This window comes from Contarinia nasturtii, unplaced genomic scaffold (genome assembly GCF_009176525.2).
Source record: "Contarinia nasturtii isolate CC-2019 unplaced genomic scaffold, AAFC_CNas_1.1 Cnas_scaffold_1037, whole genome shotgun sequence".
Lineage (NCBI taxonomy): Eukaryota > Metazoa > Arthropoda > Insecta > Diptera > Cecidomyiidae > Contarinia > Contarinia nasturtii.
The window spans coordinates 261,133-279,337 of NW_022198383.1; the positions used below are offsets into that span (position 1 = coordinate 261,133).

General features: G+C 33.9%; 1 protein-coding gene across 5 annotated transcripts; it reads right to left on the bottom strand.

Moving 5' to 3' along the window:
- Positions 1–224: 224 nt before the first annotated feature.
- Positions 225–17,645, bottom strand: LOC116343841 (sn1-specific diacylglycerol lipase alpha). Of its 5 annotated transcripts, XM_031772108.1 has the most exons (19): positions 17,399–17,574; positions 14,390–14,674; positions 12,225–12,319; positions 11,849–11,955; positions 11,539–11,643; positions 10,809–10,910; positions 10,275–10,452; positions 9,816–10,035; positions 9,609–9,707; positions 9,201–9,477; positions 8,786–9,133; positions 8,595–8,604; positions 8,222–8,465; positions 7,906–8,033; positions 7,356–7,379; positions 5,978–6,071; positions 5,840–5,878; positions 4,393–4,490; positions 3,108–3,226 (listed from the first exon to the last, which is right to left on the bottom strand). In XM_031772108.1, the coding sequence occupies exons 3-19, from the start codon at positions 12,317–12,319 to the stop codon at positions 3,220–3,222; spliced, it is 2,175 nt and encodes a 724-aa protein (XP_031627968.1). In that variant the 5' UTR covers positions 14,390–14,674; positions 17,399–17,574; the 3' UTR covers positions 3,108–3,219. The 5 variants fall into 5 exon arrangements, with proteins under 5 accessions (XP_031627965.1, XP_031627964.1, XP_031627966.1 ...); XM_031772105.1 differs by lacking the exons at positions 4,393–4,490; positions 17,399–17,574 and adding an exon at positions 17,588–17,645 and having other exon boundaries at positions 225–3,226; XM_031772104.1 differs by lacking the exon at positions 4,393–4,490 and having other exon boundaries at positions 225–3,226.
- Between the last annotated feature and the right edge of the window lie 560 nt (positions 17,646–18,205).

The following is an 18,205-nucleotide window of genomic DNA, read 5'->3' on the forward strand; positions in this document are numbered from 1 at the left end:
TGTTATTGTGGCATGAAAACCTAGATGAAAACAATGGTTTTTGAACAAAATAACAGACCTTTCCTGTTAGATGAATTCAGATGATGGATTTATCAGATAAATGTACTTACCATAAAACTACTATTCAGAAACGAGATTCTTCAAAGCAAACAAATTTTCCGATTCAAAAGAGGCCAGCATATTTTGATTTAGCAAATAGATGTATTTCTTTTTATTCAAGTCTCATTAAATTAAACATTCCATTTTCCATCTACATCTAATCACTTATTTGGTAATTTCAATTTTTTTTATAAAAAAATTCATTATCATATATTTTTTTATTGATTTATTGTTTACACAATGTAAACGGTCCGGTAATTGCACAGCATCCTCTAGAAACTAAACAAAACATACATATACATGATGCAGATCTCTTGATTTACCATTCTACTATTAAAATAATCATAAATTATCTGTAGACACAGTATGATTGTGTCAATATTCGATTCATTTCATAGAAAATTATTTAATTGAAACGTATTTGTGTGTAGATCAGAAGAAGCTGAGAAGAAAGTTAGATTGAAAGTGTTCACTCAGGCAATTGGTATGAAATTTAGAATTAGCATTGGAAGGAGAAAGACATTAAAAGTTGTTTTTCTATTCGTTATTTCTAAATTATTGAATTAATTTTCTAGTGTTATTGGTGTGAAGTGATTTTAGATAGGTTGGCTAGGTTGGCTAGGTACTGGTAAATTTATCTAATATTTATATCTCTAATCTCTGCGGAGGAGAAGGGGGAGGGTGACACACAATTATATTTCAAGGATGGACAGTACACTTTAAAACATTTTACTTTTTCTTCGCTAACAGTTCAAACATTAAACTACATAGAACCACAGAACATTTCGGTTTATTGTTTAATTGTATTATTCTTTCAGTTTATCGTCGCTTCAATGAAACCAATCGTCATGGACTTTAATTTCTGTTTTTGAAACGATTTTTTTTTTTGAAAAAATGACTATATTTTTTTATTTGTAAACTCAATTCTTTTTTTTCATAAATATTCATTATAATCGAGACAAATCGAGCTGGTCGTTAAGTACCTAAGGAAAGACCTCTTTCCACCGATTAAAGCTCAAATTTATAAACTAAAAAAAGAATGAAATAAATATATAAATCACACGGTATTTTTTCTCTTGAATCGACCAGTCGATAGATGGTTCTTTTTTTTACTTCATTCTTAAACACTTTTCATAAATAACATATAAATCAAACAATTCCATTTTCATACACGGTTCAATTGTCTCTTTTTTTTTAAATATAAGTTTGTATCTATAGACCGATCAATCTTGAAAATTAAGATACATTTTTTTTTATCTCAAAAGTATAAAGATGATGCGCGCTGATTATTATTTTTTTGTTATTATCCAAATAAACGATGGACATGTTAGTCGACGTGTTTGTGTGTGTGTGTGTAAATAAAGCGTGCAAGGACATTATTTTTCTTCTTTAAATAGAATCGTGTCAATTAGCTCAATTGAGTTTGGCACAATAAATGACTAAAAATGAGCACAATTGTATTGTTATCATTTCTGTTGACATTTTCCATTTCTCTACAAAAACTGATTCACTACTTATAAATGTATACATGTATTGTGAAGATGTTGCAGTGTTGTCATTTTTATACATTGCTTTCGGTGCGTTTGGATGGTGAATATCGTGGCGGCGATGAGGTGATTGGATAAACAGTATGATTTCTGCGTCGATTAAAGCTATTTGGTGAACTTCGTTCAACTAAATTTGCAAGCAATGGAAGGGAATCGTTGCGTGAAACGCGCCGTTCATTTTCATAATCGTTGGCATATCGTTTGAAACCGGCATCCTTTTTCCCATTATTCGTGTGCCGATTGTTGTCCACTCGGACAATTTTCGAGGATCGAACGCTGGCCGGTAATAATGATGTTGATTCTTCATTACCTGCATTATCCGAATAAACGGGAAAATGTGATTCAAGAACGCCACACGGCAATGGTCGTTGTAACGGATACGTTTCGATGGTGGCCAATGATGAGAATGCACTGTGATACGTATCACTTGAACTGGTTTGATTTTGTGATGGATCGTCTGGCATTTCCATGCACCAACTATGATCATTGCGTCGACAACATGGAACGCGTAACGATGATGTTGATCGTGTGCACGGACAACGTGGACACTTTGAATTACATCCATCCAATATGGCACTGTCACTCATTGTCAATTTATTTGTGTTAATCGATGATGCTTTGATCGGTGTATCGTTATCCAAATTATCTGCTGATCTGCTGGAATTTTCCGTTGGATTCGTTGTACAGCATTTCGATTTAGTGAGGCTATGCGTTGACTCAAAGCTATCGCCGCTTGAATTGCTGCTTAACAAAGGCACTGGATTTGTGATGAAAATTTTTCCCATTCGCTTGTATTTGTCAACCGATTGCCAATCATCAGCGCATGTTGATAGATTGCCAGTTATTTTTGGTGCTCTTCGCATCACCTTTGGTGTATGTAACTGAGATTCAATGAGATCACAATCATTTAGATCGATATGATTTGCATTCGATGGCATTGTATTTATTCGATGCAAATAGTTTTCAATTGATGATGCCAAATTAAATGCTAAACTAGTACGAGAGCTGATGCTTGATATTTCCGAAAGTGTTTCGGGGCTGGCAAGTGGTGCCATGCCAAGACAATCGTCTTTTGCAAACTCAATCCGTCGTGGTGGTGGTCGCCGTGATTGCGACCCTTCAACGTTCACTTTTCGTTTTGCCTCATTGGTTTGGCGATGTAGAATGCTTTTTAAGAAGAAATTGGGTGACGGTGATGTGGTCGATACAGTCGAACTTTTTATATCAAATGCAACACTTTTTGTTCGATACGAGTGATCGGCTAATATCACAGTGGTTGCATCACTCGGCACAGCTGATGTACTTCGTGCGATCAAATGTTCATCACCCGTACCATCATAATGTAATATTGAATTTAATTGACTTCGACTGAATAAACTGCCGGCCATCGATGATGCTTTGCTTGAACATGAGATTAATGGAAATGGTTCACCAGGACTTTGAAGGCTTGTAAATGATGTTTCTAAACACACTTGTTGCGAATTATTTGGCGTCATCATCATATTTAGATCAGACTCAATAGATAAATTAACATTCGATGATTGACGTTGTGGCTTTCGCGGACCATGCGTTGTTATAACCTGAATAGAGAAATGTTTGTTGTTTAATTAAGTTTCATTGCAATGCATAATGATAACGATCAACAGAAAGATAGAGAGAGAGAGATAGTTGCGTAACAAACAAACAGCAATTAACTACTTTGGATATACACAATACATATATAAACACTATACAGTATGTATAAATAATATATTTACGTATGCTAATAAATCGCAAGGACGAATTGTGCTTATTTGAATTAATAGAGATTAATAAGTCACGGATTGTTTTTTTTTTTTTTGTTTGAACCATTCAAATGGAATTAATATTTGTTTAAAAAAGAATGGGGTATCTAATTTATTTATTATTTATATTTTTAGATTGATTTTTCAATGCAACATCTAATTTTATCGTGCACATTCATTTTTTATTGATGCAAAGGATTTTGTATTTATTTGGAGCAAACGTAAAAATTAAAATTGGTCATACACAATGTTTTCAACCGAAAGAGAAAAAAAACATTCTCAATGGTTTTTTTTTTTAAAAAACAAAACACATTTTATTTTCGTTTCTCGAGATAAATTCTTAAATTTCATTATTAAAACGACTAGTAAAATCTAAAAAAAGCATCAACGAAACACTTCTTGCTTTAAACATCAATGAAAATCACGAAATCACATTTATTACATTGTGTTAAATACACACGCTCACGCAGATGTACACACACGTTCCTAAGAAAAACCAAAGTGAAAAACGCAAACAAAAACATTCAGCTCGAAATTCAATACGACTCACGTTAATTACCTAAACTCGTATACTACGAACACTTAATGATAATAACATATATAAATATAGAACTGAGATGAAGAGAAGTACAAAGGGGGGAAAATATATGAATAAGTTCGGATAAATATTTAGTTAAAAATGTAAATCCAACCTTTTTTTTGTGTCAAGAAAAATTGGAAACAGAGAAATAGAGAACTGCCATTCCAGACTAACAAACTCTATTTGATTTGTGTAATACACACGACATAGGAAATACGTCACTCAATCGATAAATCATAAAATACATCCATTTAACGAAAGCAAAATTTCAAATTAAGTTATAAACTTAAAAAGTAAATAAATCAACGAAAAAAAGTAAAAAAAAAACTAAAGAATAAATAATAAAATAATAAATAAATAAAAATATAAATTGATCAAGTACCTGGTATCATTAATGGGTCTGGATATCGAATTTAAGGTAGCTGTAGAGCCCGTACAATTGGTGGCGTATTTTAGAGGCAGATCTTTGAAATGAATTACCTACAGAATACAATATTTGTATGTGTCACATGTGATGTTTTTTTATCAAATAAAGATGAATGCACAAATATAGATGAATAGAGAGAGATAGAGAGAGAGAATATCAAATTAGAGGTGAACTTTCACATAAGGTCAATTGTTGTTTTGATTGTTGTTGTTGTTTTTGGATCGACCCGGTGATTGTTTTTTTTTGTACTAATCAAATATTGTAGTGGTTTTCGTATACATAGATTCTGGTATAACATAATTAAGCCTACACGATAAAGAGAGAGTAATCAAGTAATACGATAGCATCAATGCCAAAACAAATCTGATAATTATGTGGAAAAATGTTCATTCAGGTTTAATTACGTTTTGGTAGAAGTTCGGTTTAATCAATCGTATGACATTCTCACAGTTTGAAAATAGACTTTTTTTTTTCTACTTCAAAAACATGATTTGGAGAGGAAAAGATAAAGATAAACAGAAAGAGAGACAGAGATAGACTTAGAGAGTAATAGAGATGGGGACTAAGAAAGCAACTGGAAAGATAGAGAAATACAAACAAGCAAAACAGATAGATGAACTGCGGCATTCAAGGAACAAAGAGAAAAACGAATTATATAATTATAATGAATTAAGTTTAAACGCTTTATTATGAACAGCAAACGACGCCTATTCATAAAAATGGTAATATTCGATTGCTTTTTGAATTTCGGGACCATAGAAACTATTTGGAACTATATACAATGTGCGTTTTTCATATTGAAGATATGTGATATGGTACTAGAACTGTTTTGTGTGCGATCGAAAGAGAGAGCTTTTCGCAAATTTAATGGCGAAAACCCCATTGTAATGGTGCATGAAAATCATATAAAACAAACAAAATGATAAAATCTCATTTTTATACACGAAATAATAAAGCGAAGAATATTTCGATTGTATGTATTGAATTGTGTAAATAAGCAAAAACAAAAGAAAAAGTACTGAATGCAAAATCAACACTTCAAAATGTTAGATATAATAAAGATGCAAAAACACAAAGATTATGTGTGAAAAAAAAATACGCATGCATACTCACGCGGTGCACACTCCATTAACAATTTCTACTAAATACGGTTATTATATATCAAATGAATCATGAACGGAATACAGAAAGGGTGTGAGAGAGGGAGAGACTAAAGCGAGAGAGCGCAACTACCAAACAAAAACAACAACAAAATCAATAAGAAAAATAAAACAGAAAATAATTGTGGTAATAAAATGGAGAAAAGAGCAGCACATAAAATACATTTTGTGATAAAGATACACACACTTATACATGTACATATAAATTTGTATGGATAAAAGCTCGCAAAAATTGTACTTACTTTATTAAGCGCGGCTAAGACAGTGTCAGGCATATGGTCCTAGATCATACAAAATACATTTGGATGAATAAAACTCGAATCGTCTTTAGAACAACGTGGTTGCATATATCAAAACCATAAATAAAAAGGTTTACGTACCTGTATCATGGCTGGCGAGATGAGCACTTCATCGAAATCATTGTTATCCACCCAAATGGCTTGATACACCGGCTCATGAGTTTTCAATACTTGTCTGCGTGTAATGGAATAAAAAACAAAGATTTATAACACACATACATAAATGTATCATTTACTTTCGCTTTTCTTAAATGTCATTTCACATGGAATGAAACCGCACAAAAGGTAAATCAAATGCACAAATGGACTCGTATACTAATATATTATGAAATGTAATAGATTATTCAAATATCTTAAAATTAAGGATGGTTAATTTGCTCATGCTCAATTTATTTTGTATTTTTATATTTAGGTAGGAAACAAAGTAAAACCAAATGCACACAGCAAAAGCAGCAAATGAGCGAGAGATAATCGTCATATCGACGGACGGGAAATATTTTATCTATTCGATGTTAATGCATGTTTTATGTTATACATTGCCGAATCAAAACATTTCCCTGGTTACGGATTTACCGCGCTCTAAATATATAAATAACCATGCATTATTAATTTTTCGTAATAACAAAACTCAACCGCAAAATATATCGCAACCCCCTTTTTCGCATCAAATAAAATAAATGTACAAAATTTCGTTTACACTCTGAACATTTTCTTTCCGTTTCAAACAATTTTATATATGGATATTTCTACAAACTAGATATATACTAATATAAAATCTTTTATTGGCTGCACTTATTCCATGCCATTCAACCATGAAATTTGATCAAAAGTGAGAGACAGAAAGGAAGAGAGAGAGAACAGGGACTGAAATCTCGTTATAATTTCATTGATATATTTTTGGATCACATGCATTAGAGATAGTTAATTGACATTTGTCGGGAATAATTCAACAACACTTTATGGAGCAAAGTTCTTCAATCTCACAATTAACATCCCATTAAAAAAAATCGGATAGATGATTTAAATATATTATTCCTTCTGCAATTTCTAGTTCGACTGCAAATTGTTTCACACACGCACACAAAACAAACTCATCAAAGGCAAAACCAAAGTCAACTACGTTAGATACATATGTATAAAACTATAGCTCGATAATGTACATTGTCATTGTTTATCAAGAGAAAATGTCACCAATTCAGGACTAAGTATAAGGAAGAATTTTGCAAACAGTTAAAATTAAAATAGTTACAGAAAAAGAGACAGAAAGACAGACAGATAGTGAAAAAGTTTCCTTTTTTGTAAGTATAAACAAGAACGCCGTCTTCTTGTACGCTCATAAAAAGCACTCTAGTCAATATATCTAGGTTTATGCTTCGTCTTATACATTTTTTTCGGTTCGTTTATGTACTTTAGGCAATATTTTTTGTGTGTGTTAGAGTTTAGTGGGTTTAAATCGTACCTCCAGCCTTGCTCGTATTTTTGTCTGTAAAACCAAAAATATTTTTTTTTTATGTTATGGTTGTTGTATGCATATAGTTTTACTAGAGACACTTTTTATCATTTCGCTTTAGCCAACACACACACGCACACACAATCATGCACACTTTGAATTTATTCGGAATATATTCATATTCCCATAGCGTGACAAACAAGCGATATAAAAGAATAACTTTTATTTTTCTCTGACACACTGTCAGATAATAGTAATTGAGTTTAAAGTGTTAGTCAGTGTTAATAGTTTAAAAAAAGAGTTATTATAAAGTTTTGGCTTTATTGGTTTGCGTCAAGGCAATTTGTTACAGTTTCGTTCGTTTATCAAATTAAATGAAATTGTTACAAAAAGAGAACGAAATTAAGTGAATGAGAAAAGATTTGAGTCTGCGAATAAGCAGTGAAGATGATCACGTGAAAAAACTATTTGTATTATTATTATTAAAGAAGCGAACAATATGAAAAGTCATAAAATGAATAAAAATCGGACAGTGAAAAATCGAAATGATTGAACTTACTCTTCGGGACTCGGGTGATGACGAACGATGTGAATGATTCTTCCAGGTGGATACAATGGATTGTGTAGTGTCAGCGCAATTGAACTGTCATTCGGATGGGTGCTAGCTTTGCGGGCGGTATATCTCTCCTGAAATATTGAAAACGCAAACAAATCGTTGAACATTCAACAAACTCAAATTATTTATAGTTTTCGTAAAGTTTTCACATTTTCAACTTTGGAAATCGACATCGGCATCGATGATTGACGATGGAGTGCATTGCACACACGCACATCCACAAAACACACGAGTGTGCTTGAATTTAATCGTCACTCACCTGTTCGTAGTTATTTACATGGGCATCGTGACTGCTCATTTCAAGCACCGATGTTGGCAGGATATTACAGCAGCATATCATCGAACATGTGATAGTTTTCCACTTTGGATCAACACTTCGTTTTATAGCATTTATTAAATCAGCTCGAAGCGCTTCCATTTGATATAAACCGATACGTGGCACAACATCTTTACCCACAACCACCGATGTTATAAAAGACTTTGAGTACTCAACCGCTGGCATACTATACGAACACAAAATAACACCAAATCGCAAACATAAACATACATTGAGTTTTTAAGACCATCGAATATTGTGCGGTTTTGATAATAAAACTCAATCGCATTTTGTTTGAATATACGAAACTACTTACCTCAATAATCCTACGGAGAAGAATGAAAAGCAAACAGAAAATTGAATGTTATTAGAAAAGAGTGGAAAATACAATGGTCGTTATAAAAATAGCGAATTGAAGACGAAAAAAAATGATGATGATGTATAAAAATCTATATAAATGACTATGTATTTTGATATGGTCATAACTATCTTGTAATAACTTAATACCTCCGGGTGGCGAATATGAGAAACATAGGATCGATGGATATTGTGGTTTCAATAAAATTGACAAAATCGCTGCTGTCCCAGCACCAAGCGAGTGTCCAACCAACACCAAACCGAATTTATCGGTTTTTCGCTCAAGATTATGCTGTTGTGCTCGTTGAATTAAATTTTCGTCCTCCAATTTATTACGAATATAGACAGCCGCCTGAACCATACCCTTATGCCCGACCCATTCATCGCGACGCGGTTCAAGTGGTAACACATCACCTTCTGCATTTAAATCGGTAAGCACATCTTTCATGCTCAACGTTCCCCGAATGCTCACCACAATCTTTTCTTTTGTATAATCAACTGCAAATAATCAAAATTAATGACATTCCACCACAGTCTTGTTCGTTGATATAAAAATGACATTTACCTGCAACAAAAAATGGTGTTTCACCCACGTCAACATGAAATGTTGTATAAATCACTTCAGCTTCGGTTTGACTTAACATGCGTTTCATCGCTGCATAGTTGCATTTACAGCAATTATCATCAATAATATCAGTGGTTTCTTTGTTACTGCGACAACATGAGAAACAACAGCATCGAACTTTTGTGCATAGTTGACACAATCCAGTTTTTGAGTGTGTCATTAAGAACATAGGCCAACCATACGCGCTGAGAGCGTAGTGCATGTAATGTATGACCATCTTGATTGAATACAGAAAAGAAAATAAAATTAATACGCAAACTAATGGAATTAGCAAAAGTGAAAGCGATGCATGTATATATATGTCAATGATTCGGTGTGTGGGAGAGATAAAGAGAGTATTTTTTTTACCTGAAAACATTCATAGTCTTTGGGATCGTTGAGTCGAAGGAATTGTGTTCGTTCGGTAATTGGAACACCACTTAAAAACTCGTAAGTTCCGTTCCTTTTCTGCGCATCGGTACAACATCACCACATCCGCCACCATGAGAAATCAAATAAAGTTTTATTCAATTTTAGTTGTTTAATCAAATCAATTAAATGAGTTTAGCACATTACCTGTCTGACAATGTGTTGACGTTCAACCTTTTGAAATTTTCGCAATAACACCAAACCAGCAACAACATCAGACGGTACAACATCTAACTCACGAAAGAAATCGCTCAATAAACGTGCAATATCAGCAAATGAGTTGTGATTACGTTCAGATGAGCTCATGCAACAGAATAGCAGACGACATCGGTGATCCCAGCTGTCTTGATAAGCTCGAATTACTTTTCTGTAAGTCATACAAACAGAATTTATGAAATTTTCGTTGTTTTTTTTCTCGTTTCAATTTCTTCGCATCTCTGCGAAATGCATAAAACCACATAAAGATATACGTTTAATCTTGGAAAGTTTATTATTCGCAATAAATAAATTATTCGAAGAATATATTTTTCTTTCTCAATTTAATTTGATAAGAAAGTGCGATAATTTCGTTGAAGAGCACGAAACGAGAGAATGAAGCAAACGCACCTTTGTCTCCAATTACGATTCATGCTACCGCTCCTTTTGTAGTTAAATCTAGATTCACTTTCTCTCATTGACCGTTGATATTTTTTCATTTTTACCCATGAACGACCAGCCGCATCGAACGTACACCATATTGTTATAAAAATACTCAGTAAAACAGCCCAGTTACATATGACTAATCCTATAAGAAGATATGAAAAATATAACAGTCACAAATATGAAAATAACATGGATTCGGATTTAATTACATCAACTTTTTCGACGAAAATTCCTTTATATAATTGATAATACGATTTTAAGAGTTTTTGCAGGTCAAAATATATCATAACTACCTGTACATAATGAATGGGCAACAGTATCGCTGAACTTATCAGAGCATTAGTCATATAGTTGACTAGAATCAGGAATTTTCAATGATGTCGCTTCGTCAAATTTTCTGACATCGAATAAATAGGCTTAAATACTGTTGCCCACCGGTATATAGTACAGTTACTCTTGTACATAAGTCCATATTTCATTATTTGTAATTTTACGTACCGAGCATAATTTCTCTGGCTTCACCAATTTGCACGGACATATAGTAGTTTAAGAGCCACACTACGCCCAATGTGAGCCACGTTACATCTACAATAATCATAGCTGCATCAACAGTAGTCATCACAGCAAACCAAATTTCCAACGCCACATGTCATCGGTAAATCATCGGCCGTCACAGAAAAAAATTAAATGAAAAAAAAAAACGAATACACAAATAAATAAGTGAAGGAAAATCGGATTAAAATGGTGAAGTATGAAACTTTCCAACAAACTAATTCAAAAACATGAATGTGGTGCTGGTATTTTTCATCTTCGCCGTAAGTTGAATCGATATTATATATCGATTTAAGGATTCTTTGGTATTTTTTTTACAGTATTTTCGACATTTTCGATCAGATAATTGAATACCATTTTATTTTTTAGTAATTTTACAGTCGTTCACATGTGAAAAACTGGCGCAAATTCATTAAATAAATATTGATTGATTTTGTCGCCGTCGTCAGTTTTTCTTTTCATCTATAAATAAGCAGACGTTCCGCAATGAATCAGGTTAAAATGTTCAACATGTTTTATTAAATTAGTCGATTCATTTTTTAAATTTTCAATTCCACCATCATTCTCTCCGCCCTCTATTCTCCTCTATATCTGTGAGTCTTTCGGCTCTAATTATTGCCATTTCATTTTTGCATTTTTCAAACATTTGAATGTCATGTTATATTCCATAAATTACCTAGTTTTGAATATAGCCAGTAGTGTATGTGGACTCTAGGCGCCGTATCTAAAATGCTTCCTCGCATTGATATAATACATATTCCCAACTCTATAGTTATCGAAACTGGAAAAGCAAGAGAAAAAAAATGGAAAATGATAAAACGACAAAGTTGCGAATTTATTCATAAATAAAAAGAGAGAAAAAAAGGCAATTCTGTCCAGTTTCAGAGTTTGAAATAAATTTTTGATTGTATGCATAAAATGTGTTTTGCAAAATGAAAACATGCAGATATTCAGTATGGTTGAAGCATGCATAAAGAATAACTTACCAACAAGTATGCAAATATATCCGATTTTATAGAAAAACAACAGCTCTATGGGTTTGTTGGACATATCATATTCTAAGTATATAACTGACAACGACAATATGATAAGCCTGTGAATGTGACAAAGATACAGTATGGATTAGCCTTTCATTCAATTCTTCCTTTTTTTTATATGTGGCTGGATGTGTGTTTATGTTTGTGAATGATGTGAATCACAACTTTCGACGTGACACAAAATGCTTGCAGTGCAAAGCAGCCTTCATCAACGTCGATTGCATAGAAAAAAAACATTTCTCTCTGGGCAAAGGAAATGTTTCCTGCCACACACCGACGTTTGTTTACCGAAACAGCAAGAAAAACTATTGTAAATCATACTTACCAAATCAAATGAACTGTGAATAAAAATGCGCCGGGAACAACGAGGTCGTCTGAACCAACGGACCAGCGCCTTCGAAACACAATTAAACCGGGCATCTGAAAATATAATTAACGAAATGGATATTAAAAAAAACTCTGTAAACGATGTATATATAAATGAAATGACTAATGAGTTATAAGCTAATTTAATCACATTATTTTTTTCGGGGCGCACAACATTGTGTTGTTGTTGTTGTTTTTCTCATTAAAGTGATTTTTTGCGTGTTGTGCATGAATGACCAAAGGTATTCGAGGGCACAGAAAGACAAGTGAATGAAATTTTGTATCTGACACGAGCTAAATCAATCACATTGCACAGAGAATCGAGTAGCCGCGCACACAAAATCATCTTCAACGGTGGACATTTACGATGCGATGTGGACCAGATGTGTAAATTCGTCGCTGATATCAACGGCAAAACAAATAACGCAATTCTTCGTCGATATATTTTTAGGTCAATAAACATTCATTTGAAAACATCAAATCAATTCCGCGCAAATAGATAGCCCGTATGAATAATGTCACATATGCCGATGAGAGATGAATATTGTACACGTTACAATGTGTGAAACGGAAGCAACAGCGACGTGGACTATTTGTATGATATACAACTTCTCTTTTTTTTATAAATAACACATGAAACAGAGAGTGCGTACCGCAACATATCCACAAAAGGCACAGGCAACAACTATGACAACAGCAGCAACAACGGTTGCAAAACAGCACAACTCATTTAATTACAACAGATAAGAAATCGATTATCAGAGGCACCGATTTCAGCATAACATACACATCATACTGTGCACGCAATTAATACGAATTGAACATGGAGCCAGTAAGTCAGCTAACCAAGCAATGTTGCCGCTGTTGAAATTGGTTGTTGTTTTATTTTTTTTTTGCCCAAGAAAAATTGATGAATTAAATAATTCCGATGGTGTGGCCTATTTATGCAAAAAAGCTGAACTAATTAAAATTTGATTTGCTTGTTCGGTCGGATTCGTTCATTTGCTTTTATTTAAAAATATTTCGACCCAGAAAAATGTTTGAAAATCCAATATTGATATATGAGAATATTGAGTTTCGTAAAAGACAAATAGACCACAGGCACATATACATTCATACGAACACCGAAAACTGATGATATGGGATTCCACGAAGCAAAGAAACAAAAAGAGACCAAAGTTTAATTCAGAAAATAGATGATCCATGCATATGCACACAAAACGATGTAAACAAAATTACACAAAGAGCATAATGAACTTTGAGTTTGCGGTTAAGTCATTCCATCAAATACTCATACTGGTAAATCCCAGTGCTTGTCAGCAGCACAATTACTGAAGGTTATCGTTTTGTTCATTTTCAACTTTCTGCCAATATACAACATAAAAAAATGCCGCATATCAAACCCATTTCATGAGGCAAACTAATCAAATACAAGGAGTTTTTTCGTTTGTTTCATTTTCCAGTTGCTACTGCTGTTTATTTTCAATGTGCGCTTATTTCGATGCAGAGATTTAAACATGTGCAAACGGTTAAATGCTGACACATTGAAAATTCTCAATTGGTTTGAAATCAGTTCAGAAACTGAAACTCGCATTCAAATCATGTTCGAGTGAGAATGAAGGAAAATAGAATGAACACGCTTCATTTCCATTGGGGAAATGATATAGATTGATGTGGTCGTAAATTATGAAAATAGACAATCTTTTCAGTTCTATGATTTCAGTGGCAATGTAAAGTATTGATTTCAAAAATGAAGAAATCGCCGCACTATTGGATTCTCTACAAGGGTCAACGTTCTATGGCAGAATAGTGCTTATTTCTTTTCTTTCTCTCTATCGCTACTGACCATAATTGCCTAATAAACCTTTCTTTCTTTATGCATATTTTATTGGGAAAATCACCATTTCTGTTTTGCACCGCACAGCGGTATACACACCATTGTACACATAAAAGATCCACATTGATGAATGGGGATGGATGTAATTTCGAATCGACCGCGCGATAACTTCGACTCGAATCGATAGGAAATAGGTGCCTTTTTTCCGCGAAAGTACGTCGCGTTCGATAACATTTCAATGGAATTGCCAACGAATGACGGTGCATTAGAAACTATTGTACACTCACCTTTTCGAATGGTTGATGATGATTACTGAATTTTGTCCGAAATAGTATAAAGCCGTCATTCACGTGACGCTTCGCAGACGTCGATTTATTTACGACGATTCGATGAGTTTTTTTGTATTAATTATTCGATAAGACATTTTTGCCGCAGTATAAATTTTTCAAGTCCAAAAATACGACTGTAAGTACACACATTAAACTGAATGATTGGGATCCGGATTTCGGAATAGAACGGCACTACACTGGATTTTTTTATTCGGTGTGTGTGTGTGTTTACGGAGTTACGGTCTGCAGGAAAAACATAAGCATATGGTTAGATATATAACATAGATATTTAGCACTTTCACAACAAAACAACGAAAATTTAGTGTGCACGCTCTGGAATCGTTCTATCGAGATTCGTGCATAGTAAACAGTTTCCGGTTGTCGACGTTTAAAAGTCCAAATGGGTTTTTCATTTGCTCCACACACTCACTCGCTCACTCACAGCACAAAAACACAGTTGTTATTTTTATTATTTTCTCGATTCGTTTTATTCGTCGGTTCTATAAGTCTTTATGTTGTGGCAGTCGATTGTAAATGTTTGTATAACTCCACTTGAGTTGGATTTTTCTCTCCACCGACGAGAAACTATGCCATTTTCTCTCTATATCTTCGAAACGGTGTGTTTTTTTTTCTCTCATTCATTTTGTTCTGATAAAGTGAAGCATTCATTCGTCAACAATTTCAATCGTATTTCCTCTTTGAATGGGAATTTTCATCATTCACTCACTCGATGAAGAATAAAAGTTATTTTTTTAAATTCCTCACTGTTTTATTTTTATTTTTTTTTATATTTGTCGATTTAAACTAATGAAATGTAGATGGGAAAAATAACTGTGTGCATTTGAAAGGTAGAAGTTGCTTCAATATGTTCTTCAAACGAACGACTTCATCGTCTTGAAAACTGTGTTCCCTTCTGAAGTTGAAACTTCACATGAGCATTAGAAGGCGCACTTACTCGAGTGCTTTTGATTTGATGCACTTCGATCTCTTGAACATCTTTTGCACATTGAATTTAACCTAAATAATTGTTTTATAATCAATTTTTACAACTCGATTATTTTTTCTTTAAGTTACTGCTTTTGCTGCACCTCTTCACATTCGTTTGTAAGCAGTTCTGACTGAACCGGTTTTTTTTTTCGAAATATACAGACGGAATCAAGTGTGGAATACAAAGCAAACAAGCAACGAGCTGTCAAATCGTAATCGTCGTTGTTAAGTAAAACTTCGAAGAGAGAATAAAATTTTAAAAACCATAAAAAAGTATTTTACGTAACACTAAACGTGCGGAATGTTTAGAAGTTTTTGCATTCAGGATATGCCCCCGCTGCTTGCCCGAAAAATGAGGAAATGTCTTCGTCATTTAATGTGGCTTTAAAACTTTAGGGAAACGGCAATAAGAGAGCAGAAGCAGCAGCAGCCGCTGCCTCTAGTATCAGAAATCGCTTATCGCATGCACAACCCTCTTTTCACGCTCACCACGGCCAAAACACAAGATAATTCAACAGCATCGAAATGAAGGAATTAATTTCACCCCCGAAATATTTAGTGGATGCTTCAGTTGTGCAACACTGAAGCGAGACCAGGCCACCGAGGGAAAGAGGGAGAGACAGAGAAAGAAGGATAGAAAGATAGCGAGCATGGCTTCATCTCATACACACATACACCACATTCATAATCACATTGCCGAAATATAGTATTCCCTGTTTGTTTGCCATTGCCATTGTGCCGAAATAATAATAATAATATGTATGTAACTATATACATCGAAAGAAATGTTTGACGTTTTGCTGCTTTGGGTCGTTCTAACACATCGTAATACATAAACGCGTATTTCATTTCGTTGAATATATTAAGGGAAAATTTTGCGTTATATAGTACATTTTTTATATGGATCTATTCTGCGTAGAGTGACTGTGTAATATGTCACAACGACGGACCGACCGACAGGGAAGCAGAACGAATGATGAGAGTGGATAAAAAAAAAATCTGGTAAAAATTTATTGGTACATATTACATCGTGACCAAATGTACGTCTACATTTTGAATACATCGTGATGGTCGTTTATTTTTCAAGTTTTTCAATTTCATCAGAATCATTTTATTTTATTTTTTTTCCTGTCTCTGACTCTGTTTCTCTCGCCATCAACACTGGAACACTTTTTTTGTGCGAACATTTTTTTTCGCTTTAATAAAGCGAGAATTGTGTGTATAAGATACCATTTATCAATTTGAGTATAAATTAATTGATGTCATTCAATAGACCAGTTGATTGATTGTCATTTTCCGAATCCCATGGATTCGACGTAAAAATCGTTTTCGCTCATTAAATTGGATTTAATTAGATCAGTAAATACACAACAGATTTTCTTTTCGCCTTTTGCTCCATTTCGCACAATTTCTTTATATGAAGACAAGAAGAAAAAACAATATACTCCTCCAAAACATTAATAATTCCACGCACAATACACATACACTAACGCACAAGCAATAACAGCATTTAACAGTGTGATTGAGGTATAACATTTATACGAATGCATTTTATTCAAGATTTTATTTATAAATAAAATTCGAGGGTCGTTCTTGTCCGCTTTCTTTAATGTGTTTCTCATGAATGGTTACATCGTATGGTAAAACACTACTGAATACAGCACGAAGAAGAGAGAAAAAGAGAAGAAGAATAAAAAAAATAGTTGAATTCGTAATAAAACGTCCAAACACTATTTTATTGCATTGAACACTAACGAATAACATTTGGTTTACGCTTTTTTGCACAGTCAAATCGATTACTATTGAACCAAACACTAAACATAAAAATACATATATATCACAGCCAAATATTTTATGTTTGTAACAAATCAACATTTTTGCTCGAAACGAGAAGAAACAGCAAAGAAATAAAAAAAAAATTATACATATATATAACAATAACGTGTGTACGACAGAAAATAAGAAAATTATTGGCTATACCGTAGAGAGCACAATTTGGATTATGTATACATTTAGATGATGTCTTTTGCTGACTGACTGACTTGAAACGACACACAAAATATCGACAGTAAAAGCAAGATTGAAACGAAGAAGAAGCAGAGCGACGAAAAAAAAACACACACACAATGTTCGTTGAGTGTGCACGCTCGACAATGCTCATTCACTTACTGGTGTGTTATTTTCGGTTGGTGTGAATGACGATGAAGCTACTCAATGTGCAGCTCTCGTACGACTAACACGAATTGCCGAATTAGTTGGCATTCGTTGAGCGCATCGTTGTGGATGTGGTATTATCGTCAGCGTTGCGTATTCACTGCTCGTCACTTACCTTGCGTCACTGCGATAGAACGGGATGACAGTATTGTTGTTTTATTACGATATAGCGGCGCTATGGTAGCAAATCGTATACATCAAACATAAAATCACAGCCGTTTTCAATTCGAGCGTTGCCAAGCACACATACACACAATGCGAATGAAGAAGCGCCTTCTTGCTTTGCCGATTTAGCTCTTGTTTTAACCATTTTGTATGTTTGGAAATTAAACACTCAAGCTCGTGCACATGCTTTCATCACATTCATGATGCTACTGCTGCGGCTGCTGCTTCAATTTACTCTTGTTGTTGGTTTTAATGTTTGTGCATGCATTATTTATGATAAAAATTGTTATGCCACATGGGTACAATCGATGGATGTGTGCGAAGATGAGAATGTGTATTTCAACATACGTTGCACTTTCGATCGGTAGATTCGTATCGATTTACTTCCAATAAATGCTGGAACGCTGG

What these genes read in the sequence shown, in the direction of transcription:
- LOC116343841 (XM_031772105.1), bottom strand. Translation starts at nt 12,319, where the DNA reads ATGCCCGGTTTAATTGTGTTTCGAAGGCGCTGGTCCGTTGGTTCAGAC. An exon ending in CATCACCCGAGTCCCGAAGA is followed by an intron (nt 7,380 to 7,905) that starts GTAAGTTCAATC and finishes TTGGTTTTACAG; the next exon opens with ACAAAAATACGAGCAAGGCT. An exon ending in TCTTAGCCGCGCTTAATAAA is followed by an intron (nt 3,227 to 5,839) that starts GTAAGTACAATT and finishes TTCTCTATTCAG; the next exon opens with GTTATAACAACGCATGGTCC.